Raw genomic sequence first — 16,258 nt, forward strand, 5'->3', positions numbered from 1 at the left:
CATGTTCAATATTAATAAACTTTGAATAGACAAGCAATCAGCGATCAGGGAGCCACTCCGCTCTGCAGCAGTGGGGCGGGGCTTCTGGGCACCGCGACTGCATGTCATGATCTGAATTGTACAACCCTGCCATGAGAGAGACATCTCTCTAAGTTTGATAACGTTAAAAAATTAGGCTTCCCGACTCATTTTAAAAAAGACAAGAGAGTAAGAGAGAGAGAGGGCGAGCGAGCTGAGAGCAGGACGAGCAACAGAGGGACAGGCTGGTTAGGAGAGACAGCGGTGGAAAGCTTTCTCTGAGACAAAGCCTGTGAGTGACAGAAATAAAATGTTCTTTTCTGATTGTTTCTCGGCAGTTACATTCTAAAGCACAAATAAACAACCATCAAACACTCAACAGGTGATTTACTGTGGAGACAGACACTCTTGGTTTCTGTTTCATTTTCCTCCTCTGTATTTCTCCTTTTCATTCATTCATTACATCCAACAAATGCAACAGTAAATACAGAGAATAACAGGACAGATCAGTGTTTTTCCTTATGTGTGAATGCTGTTTCAAGCACTGCAGCTGAGAGAGAGAGAGAGAGTGATGGAAAGCTTTCTCTGAAACAGAAAGCCTGTGAATGAGATAAATGACCAGTCAGTGGTCTGCAGTGTTTTCACGTCACCTTTTAGTATCAGCTCGGCTTGAGAAAAATCTTTTCTTATGGTGTGCTCTAAAAATAGAAAAGTAAAAAGCAAAAACAGAGCTTTTAATCAATGATGGACAGACTCTGAGGCTACTTCTCACAGGCAGTTCAAAAACCAGTATGTCTCATATAAGCACAAATCTTTTGAGCAAACATACCCACCCAAATGATCCAAACTGAAGACACAGAAAATAAACAATCTCAGAGCCCACTATGATCGATCCAATTTATTTTAGGTTTTTATTTTAGATGCACACTTTTTAAAAAGCTCTCTGTTCTGTATTTTATTTTTTAAATGCAGCCCTCATTATACTTGAAATGACAAAAGATTCACTATTACAGTTCTTAACATCTGTGTATAATAGAATGATAGTTTCTTTCATGTTGTTGGTGCAAATACTCATTCATACCTCACATCAACAGTATTAATTATGCGTTGACGAAGCAGTCAGAGGCAAAGCAATCAGCCAGTTCCGAACAGGCACGTTTTGAACGGGAACTGAACTAGTTAGCTTAAATAGATATGTTTCCGTCGAGCAACCTAAATGTAGCCTAGTTATTTAATACATTTACTATAAGTGCGCAGGAGTCATATTTTTTATTTTTTTTAACTATTACTTCTACTCCTATCTCATACCCATAAAAAGATTTAAATACATTTCAGTCTTTAAAAAAATGGTGATCATAAAATATGTTTTCAATTTTCTGTATAAAAACCCTACTAAATCTTTCCATCTGACCCTTCCAACCTTCTCTTTCCAGAAATAGTTTCCATATAAAATTATATATAATTATAGCATATGCCTTCATCTCCTCAATGCCTTTTTCACAGAAGGCATTTAGACATCATTGCACTAGTTCCCTATAACTGAGGCCTCATATAAACCTTTGCCACTTAACAGACTCTGGAGGATAGATATTAATACTTCCTCAGATCTGATTTGGCACGCTATATGGTCAAATATATATATTTATATTGGCAATATTCTTCATATTCTTGTCACTGGAAACTACCACATGCACTGTCAATGAGGGAACGGTTCTCTTCTTACTGGGATATTGCACAGCTGGAACTTTCTGCAGCACGATTACATTATGCCAAAACAAAAAATATTTGCTGGTCAAAGCTATTAGAGAAAATGTTTTGTAGTGTTTTATTATAAATGTTTGTGATTAACTGTCTTTTTCAGTTATGTTTTCATGTATTTGCCTGCTTGCTTGTTTGTTTAGAATATTATAAATTTATACTATATGTATATTCTTTGGTTGCTTCATATATATATATATATATATTTTATGTATACTCTGCTATTTCTGTGGATATCATCATGGATGATGGAGGAAATTAAAATAATTATCTAATTCCTTTGTGTCTAAACACTGTTGGTTTATGTCTATAATGGTCACGAGATTCTTGTGTAGCAGGGGGATGGGGTTGGGAGTGTGTCTGTGTTCATCATGTCAGGGGTTGGAGGGTGGCGGTGGAGAGGGTTCACTGGAGGAAAACAAGGGTAATGGGGGGTGGACTGTTCTTCCCTTTCCATATACAGACAATAAATAATTCGATCCGACTAAATTTGTGCACTCAATATACTCAATATGTAGCCTACAGATTTTAGTGTCCCTCAGTAAGCTGTACCCTTATATTAATAATTTGAATTGGTACCTCACAACTGTGCCATCAAATTACCCATAATGACACTCTGTCACAGGCACAATGATGCCAAAAATCCAACAGAGAATTTCATAATAGGCCTTTTTCACAGTAGGCATTTAGACATCATTATCACAGTAGAAAGAGCTCAGGTGGTTCAGTGTCATGACTTCTGGTACATTTTAATAAAACTGAGTCATTGTGAATACCTGTGCTTGTCCCACTGTGACACATCACAATGACTGCTGTGAAAAAGGTTCATTGCTTGTTAAGTGAAGCTTTAGAAGCATTAAATGAAGCAAACAAAAAAACAAAAAAGGTGTGAATTTGTGTAACTGTGTGAGTGTGGTCAAGCTGTTCATGTAAAAGAGAGGCTGCCTCTCAGTGAAACTTCCCTGAATAAGTAAAGGTATAAAAAAAACAGATTAACCCCCCACCCACCCCCATCCTCGTTTAGAAGCCAAAAACAACCTCACTTTCTTTATTGCTCCTAACTTACATAGATTCACATGCTTCTCGCAAAAAAACATTGTGACTTGTCATTAAAAAAAAGCGCAAGTGGAACTTGTTGATATCATTAATGATGGCTCTGTTACAGCAATACAATACAGCAAGTAATGATGTTACTGGTTTCAAAAGCCACTGTTTTGAGTGTGATGAAGTTCTATGAATGAAGCAACCAGAGTATAAAAATACTAAAAACACCTTCAGATCACATGGAGTCCTTGGCTTTTGAGAATTTTAAATTAAATCCACATACCTGCCTTGCAGAAATACTCGTACATTAAGTACAAGCAGTCCCTCCACCCCTAGATAAAAGTGTTCTCTACTCAGCCAGGAATAATTTCTGATGGGGATGATGTGTATATGCGTATATTTTTTCATTTTTCTCGACCTTAAAAAAGTGAAATATAAAAACAGAGTTAAAATAATATTGGTATCTGCCTTTAAAAAACACTGTGTATCATTAAATCATAAAACGTTAACATATGCCCAGACAACAACAAGATTACATGACCTCTGTGTCCTCAATGGCAACATAAACATAATCAGTGTATGAGGTATGTATTTTGTTGTGTTGTATTGTATAACAGGGCTATGACTGGAAACCCGGGCACAATGAAAACACGCTGCCAACTCTGTGTTTATCTGGGAAGGAACATTAGATTGTACAGGTGGGTGTTATCCGGCTAGACATTCCTGCCTGTCGCGCCTCCAACAGTGCCATGGGGTCAGCTGCAGGGGACCACGGTTCATTGATGTCTCGCTCCTTCAACCCCGGAACATCTCCTGGTGGTGGAGCAGTGACAAGGATGTCTCCCTGCCAACCCCTGCAGCTGCCCTTTCTTATTGGCTGCTCCCAATTCTTATCTGTCCTTCTCAGCCGGAGCCAAAAGCTGCCCTTCTTCACTTCCTCAGCGAGGACTTTTGTTGGTCTTCGGAGGTTCACCCCAGTTACACCTACATCCTGAAGCAGCTGCTATGTTGATGTGGTGATGAGGCCCCGACAGCCTACTTCCATGGGGTAGATGATTGTAGTCCAACCTGCCTCCCTGCACTCAGCAGCCAGGTCTGAGTATTTTGTCCTCAATGCTTGTGGGCAGCCTGCATTCCCTCCTCCCAAGAGATGGTGAGCTCAGTGAGTGGAGTAGTCTTGGCAACAACAGACCAAAGCACTATGTCCAGTCGGAGTGGTGCTGTCGTGATCTCAGGAGGGAAATGCAGCTGTGTATGAAGGAGTCTTGGAAGGCCTTACAAGCCTGTGTTTTTCCCCTGCTCTATCCAGGCCTGATTAACTGGATGACGTGTTTTTTCGGCTATAGGCTGGTTGTTGTTTGTGGTTTACCTGCAGGTTTCCAAAACTTCAGCCAGCTTCTTCATGACATGGTTGTGCTGCCATCTGTGGCGCCCCTGCATCAACACTATCTTGCACCCTGACAGCATATGTTGTAGGCTAACACCGGTGGTGTTGCAGAGGGAGCAACTCTTCTACTTGCCAAACAACTGATGGAGATTTCTGGGGCATGGCAGAGTGTCATAGGTCACCCTAAGTAGGAAACTAAATCTGGCTTGTGGGATCCTCCATATGTCAGCCAAGCAGACCGATCTGTTAAGAGTGCCCTGCCATGTGGTCTTCCCTGTTGACTTTGCGACACTGCCTTGATTTTGCATTGCTCCTGCTCTGCCCCTGTCACCTCTTCTACGACCAAGGCTTTCCATTCTTTTTTGTGGCCTTGGACCAAAGGCGTAGAGTTTCTCCCTAGCCAAGCCCTGCTCGTCTGACTTGCAGGGTGCAAGTCAGACGACCGATGATCTCCTGATGTTGCAGTCTGCTAACGGCCTTGTCGACCTCTGTGTTTGCCTGCCACTTCTGGCCTATTAGGACAGGGACATGTGCATTCCTCACTTCCTCACCCTCTTAGCTCCAGGACTAATCTAGACTTCTCCTGCTTTAACCCAGGGTGATGGACTGAATCAGCAGCTGGAGTTTGCCCTATGTCAGACAAGCCTGTCGCTAGGGGGGGCATCAGGGTAATAGCAGGCACTGTGAGTGAAAGATACTTCAGACATTTTCCCAAAATCTATTAACCTCTGGACGCTGCCAAACCATATGAAGAATAGTGCCAATACAAATATATATATTTGACCATATAGTGTGCCAAATCAGATCTGAGGAAGTATTAATATCTATTTTCCAGAGTCTGTTAAGTAGCAAAGGATTATATGAGGCCTCAGTTATAGGGAGCTAGTGCAATGATGTCTCAATGCCTTCTGTGAAAAAGGCATTGAGGAGATAAAGGCATATGCTGTAAGTGTATATAATTTTATATGGAAACTATTTCTGGAAAGAGAAGGTTGGAAGGTTCAGAGGTTCACCCCAGTTACACCTACGAGATGCAAATGCCTGAATGAATGGAACGACAAGGTCCTTGGGCTCTACAACGAGACGCTTCACCACCAGCTCTTCTAACAGTGAGTCCAGTGGTTCAAAAAACTGTAGGTGGTGAGAATTGTGGAGTGCATTTAAAAACTCTGCTGTGAGGCCAATGGAATCTGGGACGTGGATGAACTCCATCATGAAGTGAATGACTTGGTGTGGGACAGATCTATAAACGTTGGCAAGGTCTAGCCACACCACGTGAAGGTCACTTTTTTCTTGCTTGGATCTGGATTTGCTCCCACATCATTGACAAGTGTTCAATGCATCCTAGGAAGCCCGGCACTCCTGCTTTCTGGCATCTGGTATCAATGTAGCCGTTTTCCGTGAGGTAAGTTGTCATTCTCTTGGCCTTGACTGAGAACGTCTTTCCTTCAAAGTTTAGCAGTGCAATGCTCCTGAACTGACTGATGTTGTGGGAGTTCAGTTCTTCGGGAATGAGGACCACCACAGCTCTTTACCTCTTTGCCACTCTGAAGGTATATGTTGGTTCATCCAGGCTGCATTAATAAACTTCTACAGGCTTTCTAGTAGCTACTGGGCATATCTGAAGAGGTTTCTCAAGAAACTGGATTTTTTTTCTCTTTTCTTTTCCTGCTCGTATAAATATGCTCTGCCCGTTGCATGCAGACCAGCTTTCTTTTCACGTGATCCCACAGCATTTTTAGGCCTGCTCTCTCCTCCTCCGATTATTTCCTCCATCTCCTCTGGAGGTGACGCTGTCTCTGCACCAGTGATTTGATTTCTCTCTCCCTCCTTCCCTTTCCCCTTGAGGAGGTGTGCTGTTTGTTGCTAAGTATGCTGAATATGGCTTTACACTCGTATATGTATATGTTGTATAGGTTGCCCCTGAAGAGGTTGAGCTTCTTGTCCACTCGGCCACATAAGGAGTGCTCAAGCACTGTGCTGAGATCCATGTCTTTTGCCAAATTGCTGCTTCATTTGCCTTGGGCTATTTCATATTATATCTCCTTCCTGGTTCCCTCCTTTCCATTTTAATCAAATCAAGAAGCACTTGAGACAAAGCTCCAGTTATTTATTGTCACATGTTGAAAATCTCTCCATGACTACAGAATATCCCTTGAGAGGAGTAGAGGCTTTTAATGCTTTTATCTAACAGATTGCACAAACCTCTCCTGAGTGAACTGGACATGATTTTGTTTTCAACCAAACAAAAGCCCTTTGTGTACAAGAAATTCTTTTTCCTATTTCAAAGAAGAGGCAAAAGGGTTGTGGGATTTTTTTTTCTTACCAAACATTTTTTAAAAATACAATTTTATATATGTATGTATGTCTTGAATAAATGTATTTAATAAAGCCTACACAATTAAAGAATAAAATGCTATTTCTCTGTTAAAATCAGTAATAACCTGGTTAAAACTACATGTTAGAGCTATTGATCAGTGAACGCTGGTGCTTTTGCAATTAAATGAGCTGTAATAGCCATTCACTGATTTCTATTGTTTTAGTAATTGTTACACACGATTACATGACACAAGGTTTCTGCATTGCGTCTAGAAAAAATACAGCTCTCTATGTATGTCCAACCTGATTTATTGCCAAAAAACCGAAAATAAGAAAAATCTGTGAAATATTTTTGCACAGATTTTAGCAGGCAGGCATCTTTTTCAAACTAACGTTTTAAAATGAAAGCAAATACAATCAGAAAAGGAAAAAAGCAGCCCATGAAGGGTAAAAAAAGTAATTAAGTGCAGTAAGTTTCAGGAGCTTCAGCTGAGCCTTCATCATGGGGAATATTAAACTCAAGACTCCCAATTTAATTTCAAGTCAGTCCTTTTAAAGGTGGTATCAGGAGTAAACAGTATATTAAAACTGTTTCAGTGACATACTCTATGCTATTTTTGTTTATTTACATCTCCGCCATTAGGGTCAGCTGTTGTTTATGTGGAAAATACCGTAAGGATTTTCTGAAAGGGTGTCTTCATGTGGAAATTTTATATTTTACATTATGAAATTATAAGAAATCAAGTAAATGTATTTGTCTGATGCCTCAGCCAAGGAGACTTTTAAAAAACTTCTCAAAGCCCCCTTTGCTTTTTTAAAGTGATGTTTCTGTTTTGTTGATATTAGTTCTGTTTCATAATTACCTGTATCTATTCTGTAAATATAAATCTCATTGTTACTATGATGTTTCCTTGATGTTTTTAATGTGAGGCACATTGTAACTATATTTTTAAAAGTGCCGTTTAAGTAAATCTTGCTTTATTTCCAAAAATGTGTTAATTTTTTAACTTGGTTCACCAAATTCCACATACATAGCATTTAGACACTCCCATGATCTTCTTGAGCAGTGGTTCCCTTAAACATATCACCTTTACTTAACTGCAAAATTAATCAGAATGATACACCCTTTTAACAGATTTACTCTATAACTTGTTGATTTACATCTCTGCTACTGTAAGCTCAACAGTTTAGTGAAGGTAGAAAATATATGATTTGGTGAAAGGACATATTTCTGTGGTGGAAATTTAAGATTTTACATTTTTCAAATAAATACATCTGTCATATGAAGACCAAGAGTAAAAACATTTCTTTACAGCGGTCCATGAGTTTGATGCTGATGACAGTTGGAAGAAAAAAAAGACAGGAAAATAACTTGCACCATCTGTTGACCTACATGATGTACTACAACTCAGCTCACTGGTGGGAGAAAAAGAGACTGGTAGTTACGCTTTGAGTAGAAAGATAGACTTTATTTGATGGTGAAACCTACATAAGATCTGCGATTACAAAACAGGTTCCCCACACAGTTTTTAACGTCACAGAGATTGGAATGCTGTACTGACAGAAAGGCATCAGATAGACTCAACCTAAAATATGAACATAAACGTAGAGAGCAGACACTCGGGTTCAGCGGAAACACCATTCAATTTAAAAACTCTCAGAAGTCGTCCCCATGATCTACGGCAGTCTAATGAAGTTTATGAAAACAGGTTTATCAACTCCCAACGTCACAAACTGGAAAACAAAAGCGCATGTGAGGTTATGGAGCCTGGAGAAAGAGAGCGTGAACAGGCATGGATGGTAAAGTCTACTTGTAAAAACAATCCTGTGGGATCTTCTGGTGTGAAGTGTCCATTTTCTTGATATCACTACTTCATAATAAGCTTTATTTGGATATAAAAACTCAGTAAGGTTACGGATACACAATATCAGCTTTGTTGAAAAGTCTTTTCAATTCATGTTCCTAAGCACTGACTGCACTTTCCTAGACCACAGAAACAATGTACTGTACATAAAATCTTAAATTGAGTGGCATTTCCCTTTAAGTAACCTCCAAACTATCATATACACATATATGCACTCAACAAATATACACTCGAGCGCATCCTGCGTCCCATCATATTCATTCTGCAAAATGAAACATTCAAAAATATTTGCCTCATCAATACTCTGGAAAAATATAGTACTGTAGGTCTCATAGTTTCACTCTGTATATACTACTTTAAAGGAACAGTTCAACATTTTGGAAAATATACTCATTTGCTTTCTTGCAGATTTAGAAGAGATTAACACCACTCTCACTCTGTCCAAAGGTAACAAAATCTGCCTACCAGTTGAATTTATGTGCTATAGAACTTTGATTCATCTGTACGATAACAGGGTAAAAAGTGACTGTTTAACGGGGTTATGTAACATGTCAATTACACTTGGTTTTTGTACAGATTAAACGGAGAAGTTAGAGCTGCCACAATTTGTCAATTAGTTGATCAACAGAAAATTAATCAGCAACTATTTTAAATATCAAATAAGCAAAAATGCCAAAAGTTTGCTTTCAGGTTCTCAAATGTGGCGATTTAACGGTTTTCTTTTTCATACATGATAGTAAACTGTACAGGCATTTTCACTGTTTTTCTGACAATTTATAGACAACAATGCATCAATTAATTGAGAAAATAATTGTCTGATTATTCGATGACCAAAACTATTTTTAATTGCCTTAAACAAAATATAAAGTGTTAATTAGCGAGCTTTAGAGGTGCTGGTATGTTGTTTTTGTTACCTTTGGGCAGAGCTAGGCTAGCTGTGTGCTAAGCTAAGCTAATCGGCTAATGGCGGTGGCTTCATATTTAACGTACAGATATGAGAGTTGTACCAATCTTCTCATCTAACTCTCGGCAAGAAAACAAATACACAAACAATAGTTCCCCAAAATGCTGAACTATTCCTTTAATTCCAACATTTCATTCTTTGAAAGCCCCATCTCAATACTTTAGTGTAAATAATCTTATAAAAGCGGGTGTTGTGTTACAAGTATTAGCTTTATGTTTTCACCCAGATAAAAAAATATTTACCGACACCTGAAACACAAAAATAATCTCACATATATGACATTTACTCTAATAGTGAACAAGTTTCAACTCCACAGTCCCAACTAGAGTCATTCATAGAGATATCAAACTATATCCGAGATTATTATTCTTATGGGTTTTTTCTTTTGGCCATGCACCTCTCGTTTATCTCTAGGAGGTGACTGTCTTCTACCGTCCTGATAACAGCCCTTTTTTTATACAAACATTTCTGGAAACTACATGTCTAAATTATGGGTCTGGTCCCGTCTGCCTCATTACTCCCAAAGTCTGCAGTTCCCTTCGTCCTTAAGGTTTGCACCCAAGTGTTGGCAGCAACGAGAAAAAGCACATTAAAAAATAGACATCTTTAAATAGCTATTCAGCTTGTCTAAGTGCAGCACAATCGGAAACATTGAATTCAAGTCATTATTATTTTCTCCCCTCCCATGTATCATACAATGAATATAACAAAAGAAAATCATTCTCAGTTAAGAAACTAAATGCGAAAGGATAAATCTTTGATCAGACAAATACACAATATACTGCAGCCACACTGTAACATCCAAAAATAGTCTTAAGTTGAAGTATCTTTTTTTTTTCTTTTTTTTTTTGGGACAAAGAAATGCTGGCATTCTAAGTCACTCTAAGATTTTATATACTGCTGAGGTGTAATTTGTGTTTTTTCCGTCTCCGTTAATCTCCCCCTGACAGTCCTGAACACGGTGTCAAACCGTTAGGGAATAAAAAACTGATGTCCGACGTCATTTGGCACATGGGGTGCTCTTATTGGCTGCCTCAGTGACATCAGGATCTTTGTCGTCTGTGGTGACGGCAGCCGTGTCAGCAGCCTTGTCCTGGTTGTCATTATTATTATTACTATTGTTGTTGTTGTTGTTGTTGTTCTGGACACTCTGGAGCCCGTGGCTGTTGTTCTGTACTAGAGTGGTGTTGCTGAGCCTCAGCTCCTCCAGCTTCTTCCACAGCTCGTCACGCTCTTGCTCCTTCTTCTTCTCCCTGGAAGACATTTTAATACTTTTATTTATGTTTGCATTTAAAAACAAAAACCAAAAAAAGCAGTTAAGTTTCCCCGATTGTTGTTAACTATTTAACTATTATATCAGTGTACTTTTGCATGAGTCGTCCTTTTGAACTCTAGGACAACTCTCTCAGGAAGGTTTGAGAACAACTACTTACTCCAGTTCACTTCCAAAATATTAATTTGCCTGCTGCTCTCATTTACAAAAACATCTGGTTGTTTCAGCTGCAATGTTTAAAAATCTCATCAGAGTTATTTTATTACTGTTAGAACATCTTGTAAAAAGTGTAGCATAAAAATATTTGTACATTATCACAATTAATGATGAATGTGACCTTCTGTCTTTACATCAACAGTTTGGACATTTCTTCTTATATAAAGTGATTTTTATGGAAACTAGGGATGCAAATTCTAAGCAATTTCGATAGTTGGCCACGTTAACAATCGATTACTGATTAATCATTAATAATTTATGAAATATAGTGGATGTTTTTCCATAATAAAACTGTTTTTGAACCACTGATGTGACCTTTGATCGACACAAAACCAGAGTTCATTAAGAGTTTTAAGAACAGATCAAATAAACACCAAGTTACTTAAATTATAGATTAAATAACACAAAACAATGACTTCAATTGAAACTGCGGAGCTCCCACTCCCGTCTTCTGCTGTTTATTCAACAACTGGCCAAAGTATTAAACACAGCAAACAGCTGCACAACTTCCAGCTTCATTAGAGGACATAAATAAGTTCAGACCAGATGTGTTGGACATTCAGGTTTCTAACAATTCAAACTAATGTGACCTATTTTTCCTTAATCAAAAGTGCCTTCAATAACCTGTAACATTAATGAATAAATAAACAACACCAGTTAAACCAGTCTTCCCCACAACCAACAGTCAGTCTGACAGGGTTAAATAACACGCATACCTTATCTATATGATGAGTGATGCGTGTTGTTCACTGTTGCTAACGTTAGTCCAGCTGCTGGAAACAGCTGCTCAGCCTGAACAGATGTCCCGGAGATGCACATATGTTGCTCCAACTCGCCACCGCTGAAATGCATTTATACTCAGAGCAGGGGAGTGACGCTTATACAGTTCAACACTTAAGTTCTGATTTTGTTAGGAGCATGTTAAGAGTCCTGCTTGTCCTGACCGTTAACACCGCAGCTACAGGGCTGCTCTCCGCTTGTCTGACACTCAGCTCCCAGCCTGCGTTAACTGAGCAGCTGCTCACTGCTTCTGTTCAAGATGGTAATATGGGCCTCAGATAGCTAGCTAAACCAGAGAGCTGCCAGACAACGACTCAGTGAAAATCACAACTTTATGCTGCAGTCAGTGTTCATCAACACGACTGCCTCAGTGAGCAGAGTGACGCAAGCTGCAACGTTTTTATTCCTTGGAAGGCAGGGAGGTGCATTTGTTTTACAATTAGTGCAGACAATCAGCAAACACGCCTGTTAGTTCATCTCATTGAACAGTAAGAGACTCCACCTAGTGGTGCAACCAGATACTACAACGAATCTACAGTACACTGACAGTTCAGGCCAATTCATGATTTCCGTGGCTGTGAGGGTCTGCATAAGATAAATTTCATCATTCGCCCATGTCTGTGTGGACCCCTTTGCGGACATCCGTGCACAGCCCAAAACCGTGCGGACTGTACGCATCGACTGCCTACTTCACACAGCTCATGTTTACAACCCTGCCAGGGCCACAATCATGTCAGAGTGTTCAGCCCTGCTGTTAACAAAACAGTTTGTATTTCACTTGTATTTCATCTCTACAGCATCAGAAGGTAAAAAACAGCTGCAATTCAGCACCATCAAATAAACAGAAAATTCTCCGTGATCATGGTTTCACATGCTTATATGCATCACCAAACCGAATCTACACTTTTAACTTTTTCCATCTGCTTGAGCGGGTGACAGCCACTGTGAGCGTTCAATCTATTTCACCCAACAAGTCTGCAAGTGTCTGTTACTCACCGTTGCCGGTCTGCTTTATAGGAGGAAGTCAATTCATCAAACAGCGTGCAGTTCATCTCCATCAACGTCTTCAGCACATTGTACACCAGAGCTACGATTGTCCTGCAACATAAAAGAGATGCACCTGGATGAGTAACATGACCATGAAACGTAAGACACAGACGCACTCACACAGTTTAATCACTTAAGAGTGTTTAAATGGTTAAAACTATTTCCAATGACTAGTTCCACTGAACATTGTTGATTATCCACAGCAACAGATACACTCGTACCGGGCAAAGAATTTTGCTTTTGAATTTTTCAGATGTCATTTGTAAATGCTTTGAGCACCACAAATGAAATTCTTTTCACCTCCGCAGTATTACGATGGCAAAAAAACTCCATGGAACCTAATAAAAAACAAATAAAATGCAAAACTACCTGCATGACTCGATGCAATTTAGGTTAAGTGAGACTGTGATTTTGTAATTTGGGTGAACAAACCCATAAAATACAATTTGTGCCCCCACAGACAACGAGAACCTCTTTAATGACAAAACTGGTGTACAAATATCAAAACATTTGAACTACTATACAACTCTGCAGCAAATGACACTCTGAGTGACGTTCATTAATATTCACTCTCCACATTAAAACATTATCAGGGTTGCTGCACACTTTTAGAAATCTAATTGAATGTTTTTTAAGATCATTTTAAGACCCCGACAGGAAATTTAATATCCTTTCCACAACAAAATAAATGCACATTAGGGCTGAACTTTATGTTTGAAATCAACTTGACAATATTAACAGAGATATTTTTCTGGATATTTTCATATCTCCATATAACAATTATATGTGAAATCACATAATCAAATTTATGGCAAATGTGTTGATCTGTGTCTCACTGTTACACTTAATATGGGATAAAACTCTTAAAAAAAGCATTTTAATATGAAATTTTAATTTTAATTTGCTTGGAATTGTTAATTTTGACAACATTGTGTAAAACAATAAGGTTGTTGTGGTTGTTCTCACAGAGCAGGTTATAGTTAATTCTTCCCATTAAGACACACTCACTCACAAGCTCTGAGCATACAATCTCTCTACCTTTCATTCATTTGAACAGTCCATTCAATCTGTTCAATCTGTTTCCAGTGAAGCAAACTGCATATTGATCATTGCAGCTCTGCACTAAAAACCTTATTATCCAGATTCTATCAACTTTCAGAAATAACAGACAACTCTGTGTCTTCCTCTGAACCCTGCTGACTAACCGTCTTTAGCTTAGCATCATCTGCACTGTTTTGTGTACTTCTTTAATCCTGTTACCTTGGTGAGAGCAGGCGGCCTGTGGAGAGCCAATCAAAACATTTACCAGAAAAAGAAAGAGCTGAGTCACGACCGAAGACTAAACCATGTTTAAATAAGTGAATCCTGTGAGTGGATATTTCTCTGCAACTAAGCATCACCTCAAAATATATGACCTACCATCATTAAAAATAAGACTTTTTTTTAAAGACATGTTATGACCTTAAATCCTGAAAATCTTATTTAAGACTTTTTAAGGCCTGATTATGGAGTTACACTGGTTAATAAAAAAAGTTATTCCTAAGCAATACAGAAAATATATACAGGGGTTAAAATTACTTTTATGACCAAGCACGATGGCACATAATGTGTTAAACATCAAACCATCACGGTGGCGTCTATATGTCTGTCTGTAATGTGTATGTGTAAACACAATCTTTTCAAGCACATGACAGCAGCTTAATACAGACACAGCAGGTTTCTGATTATTCTCGACATTTGAAAACAGTTCTCTATATGATGAGGAGAATCTAACATCAAAAGGCCCACTTGTTAATGAGTGGGAGGTGCGACTGAAAGCTCTGAATGATTAGTAAGTAGACCTTTGATCTTAGATTCTCTTTATAATACATGAGGTTTTCTTTATACGGCAGAGGATCTGAATAGCTTATGAGTAACTGTGATAATTTCGTTTAGCCTGTTTTACTGAATGTGAGTGATTATTCAGTCAGTCAGAAAGCTCTGGAGGGAGAGTACGTACGGATTCCAGTGCTCTTTGGAGATTCTGTACAAACTACCGAACATGATGGGGAGGACCTTGTCGATGTTTTCCTCTATGAGGCTGAGGATGTACTCGTTATTCCAGAAGTACAGCGCTCGCTCTGCTACCTGTCAGGACAGACAGAGAGAGATAGAGAAAGACTGCAGTGAAAAACTTATATTTTCCATCAGGCGGACTAAGTGGGATTCTACCGGTTAATGATACAGGCCACATTGATTTTTATCTGCTGTTCCCACGTCACTCATGAGAGACGAGGTTGTAGATGAAAGAGAGGGGAAAAAAAGCCCCTTTCAGACACATTTCAGTGGAATCAGGTTGAAATACCACAAAAACAGATTTTACGATTGGCTGAGAAGTGAAGTGTATTAATAAAAAGAAAATGTACGTACATGAAGCATGTGACTTTAATGTTACTCAAGCTTCTGCACCAATGAAACAATAAAAGATAAAAACTGTCCTTCATAGTAGTACATTAACAAACATTAATGCCGTATTTCTGTCATGTTTTCCAAATGGTTTTCTATCGTTCCGAGGTTTGACTGGCGCTCTTTTAATTCCGCCTCCTCGTTGCACCTCGCAGTAGTGGAAGAAAACATTTATTTTTTCACATTTTCTTATGCCGATTTTTCTGAAAATGGACACTTATATTTGAATGACAAAATCCATCATTTAACAGCTTGATAAAACCAGCAAGGTTACATTTCAATGTCTGAAAAGGGCTTTAGGTAAAGGAAAAAGACAAAGTTTGTGGAGTGAAAACAAAAACCAACCTGGAAGTGGGGATTGGCCACACATCTAGAAATCTGTTTGAACAATGGCTCCTGGATTTTCTTGAACTGTGTCGGCTCAATGACATCCAGAATCTCCTCAATTTCACCCAGGAACATCACCTAATTGGATAAGATGTGGAGAACATGAGGCGACATAAAGAGCTGGTTGACTGGTGTCATAACTGTGAGGTGTATTTATAGAAACGATACCTCTTTCTGGCTGCAGGTTTTAGGCCAAAACTTCAGCAGCCCGCGGATCACCTGGACACATAACAGACAACTTCTTGAGAATTTCTCTCTATATTGTCAGAAAAAAAAAAACCCTTCCACAGTCTGTTTGAGTGGGCGGTTGGCAGCACATACTACCGATTTCTCTGCAGTGTAGACTAATTTTGTGCTCTAGGCTTTTTGTGCTTTGAGTGGGAGGAAAGATTTAAAAAAGTACCGGTTCAGTGAGTGTAGGATCCTTCTCCAGGAACTGTACCACACAGTAGGCCAGCTGAAGGGACACAAAATAAGTACAGTGAATGCACATTCTGCACCCAAAGATGTAGACAAAACCACATAACCTCACCTGAAATGATTTATATTTTGTATTTGGGGTTTAAACCTATGATAGGTGAAATTATTCTAATGAATTCCCTCTGTGGTAATGTTGAGAAATTGAAAATATTTTCAAACACAGTAATAATCAACCAGGACATTTTCATTTCAAAGCCACTAGACGGTGCTGTAGTACATGAATTAGATCAAGTTTATTTCTGCTGAGACCAACAGCTGTATAGTTTAGTTACACT

At 38.8% G+C, this 16,258-nt stretch overlaps 1 protein-coding gene across 2 annotated transcripts in view; it reads right to left on the reverse strand.

Annotated features, from left to right (window-relative positions):
- Window positions 1–9,749: 9,749 nt before the first annotated feature.
- ppp2r5a (protein phosphatase 2, regulatory subunit B', alpha isoform) overlaps window positions 9,750–16,258 on the reverse strand; it is a 45,353-nt gene continuing 38,844 nt past the window's right edge. For both annotated transcript variants that reach the window (XM_044376600.1, XM_044376601.1), the window contains 6 exons: window positions 15,907–15,960; window positions 15,672–15,722; window positions 15,462–15,581; window positions 14,671–14,798; window positions 12,621–12,722; window positions 9,750–10,608 (listed from right to left, as the gene is read on the reverse strand). In XM_044376600.1, coding sequence (XP_044232535.1) covers window positions 10,356–10,608; window positions 12,621–12,722; window positions 14,671–14,798; window positions 15,462–15,581; window positions 15,672–15,722; window positions 15,907–15,960 — 708 coding nt within the window. In that variant the 3' untranslated portion in view covers window positions 9,750–10,355. The remainder of the gene's footprint in view (window positions 10,609–12,620; window positions 12,723–14,670; window positions 14,799–15,461; window positions 15,582–15,671; window positions 15,723–15,906; window positions 15,961–16,258) is intronic.

The sequence above is a fragment of the Thunnus albacares genome, chromosome 16 (assembly GCF_914725855.1).
Source record: "Thunnus albacares chromosome 16, fThuAlb1.1, whole genome shotgun sequence".
NCBI classification, from domain to species: domain Eukaryota; kingdom Metazoa; phylum Chordata; class Actinopteri; order Scombriformes; family Scombridae; genus Thunnus; species Thunnus albacares.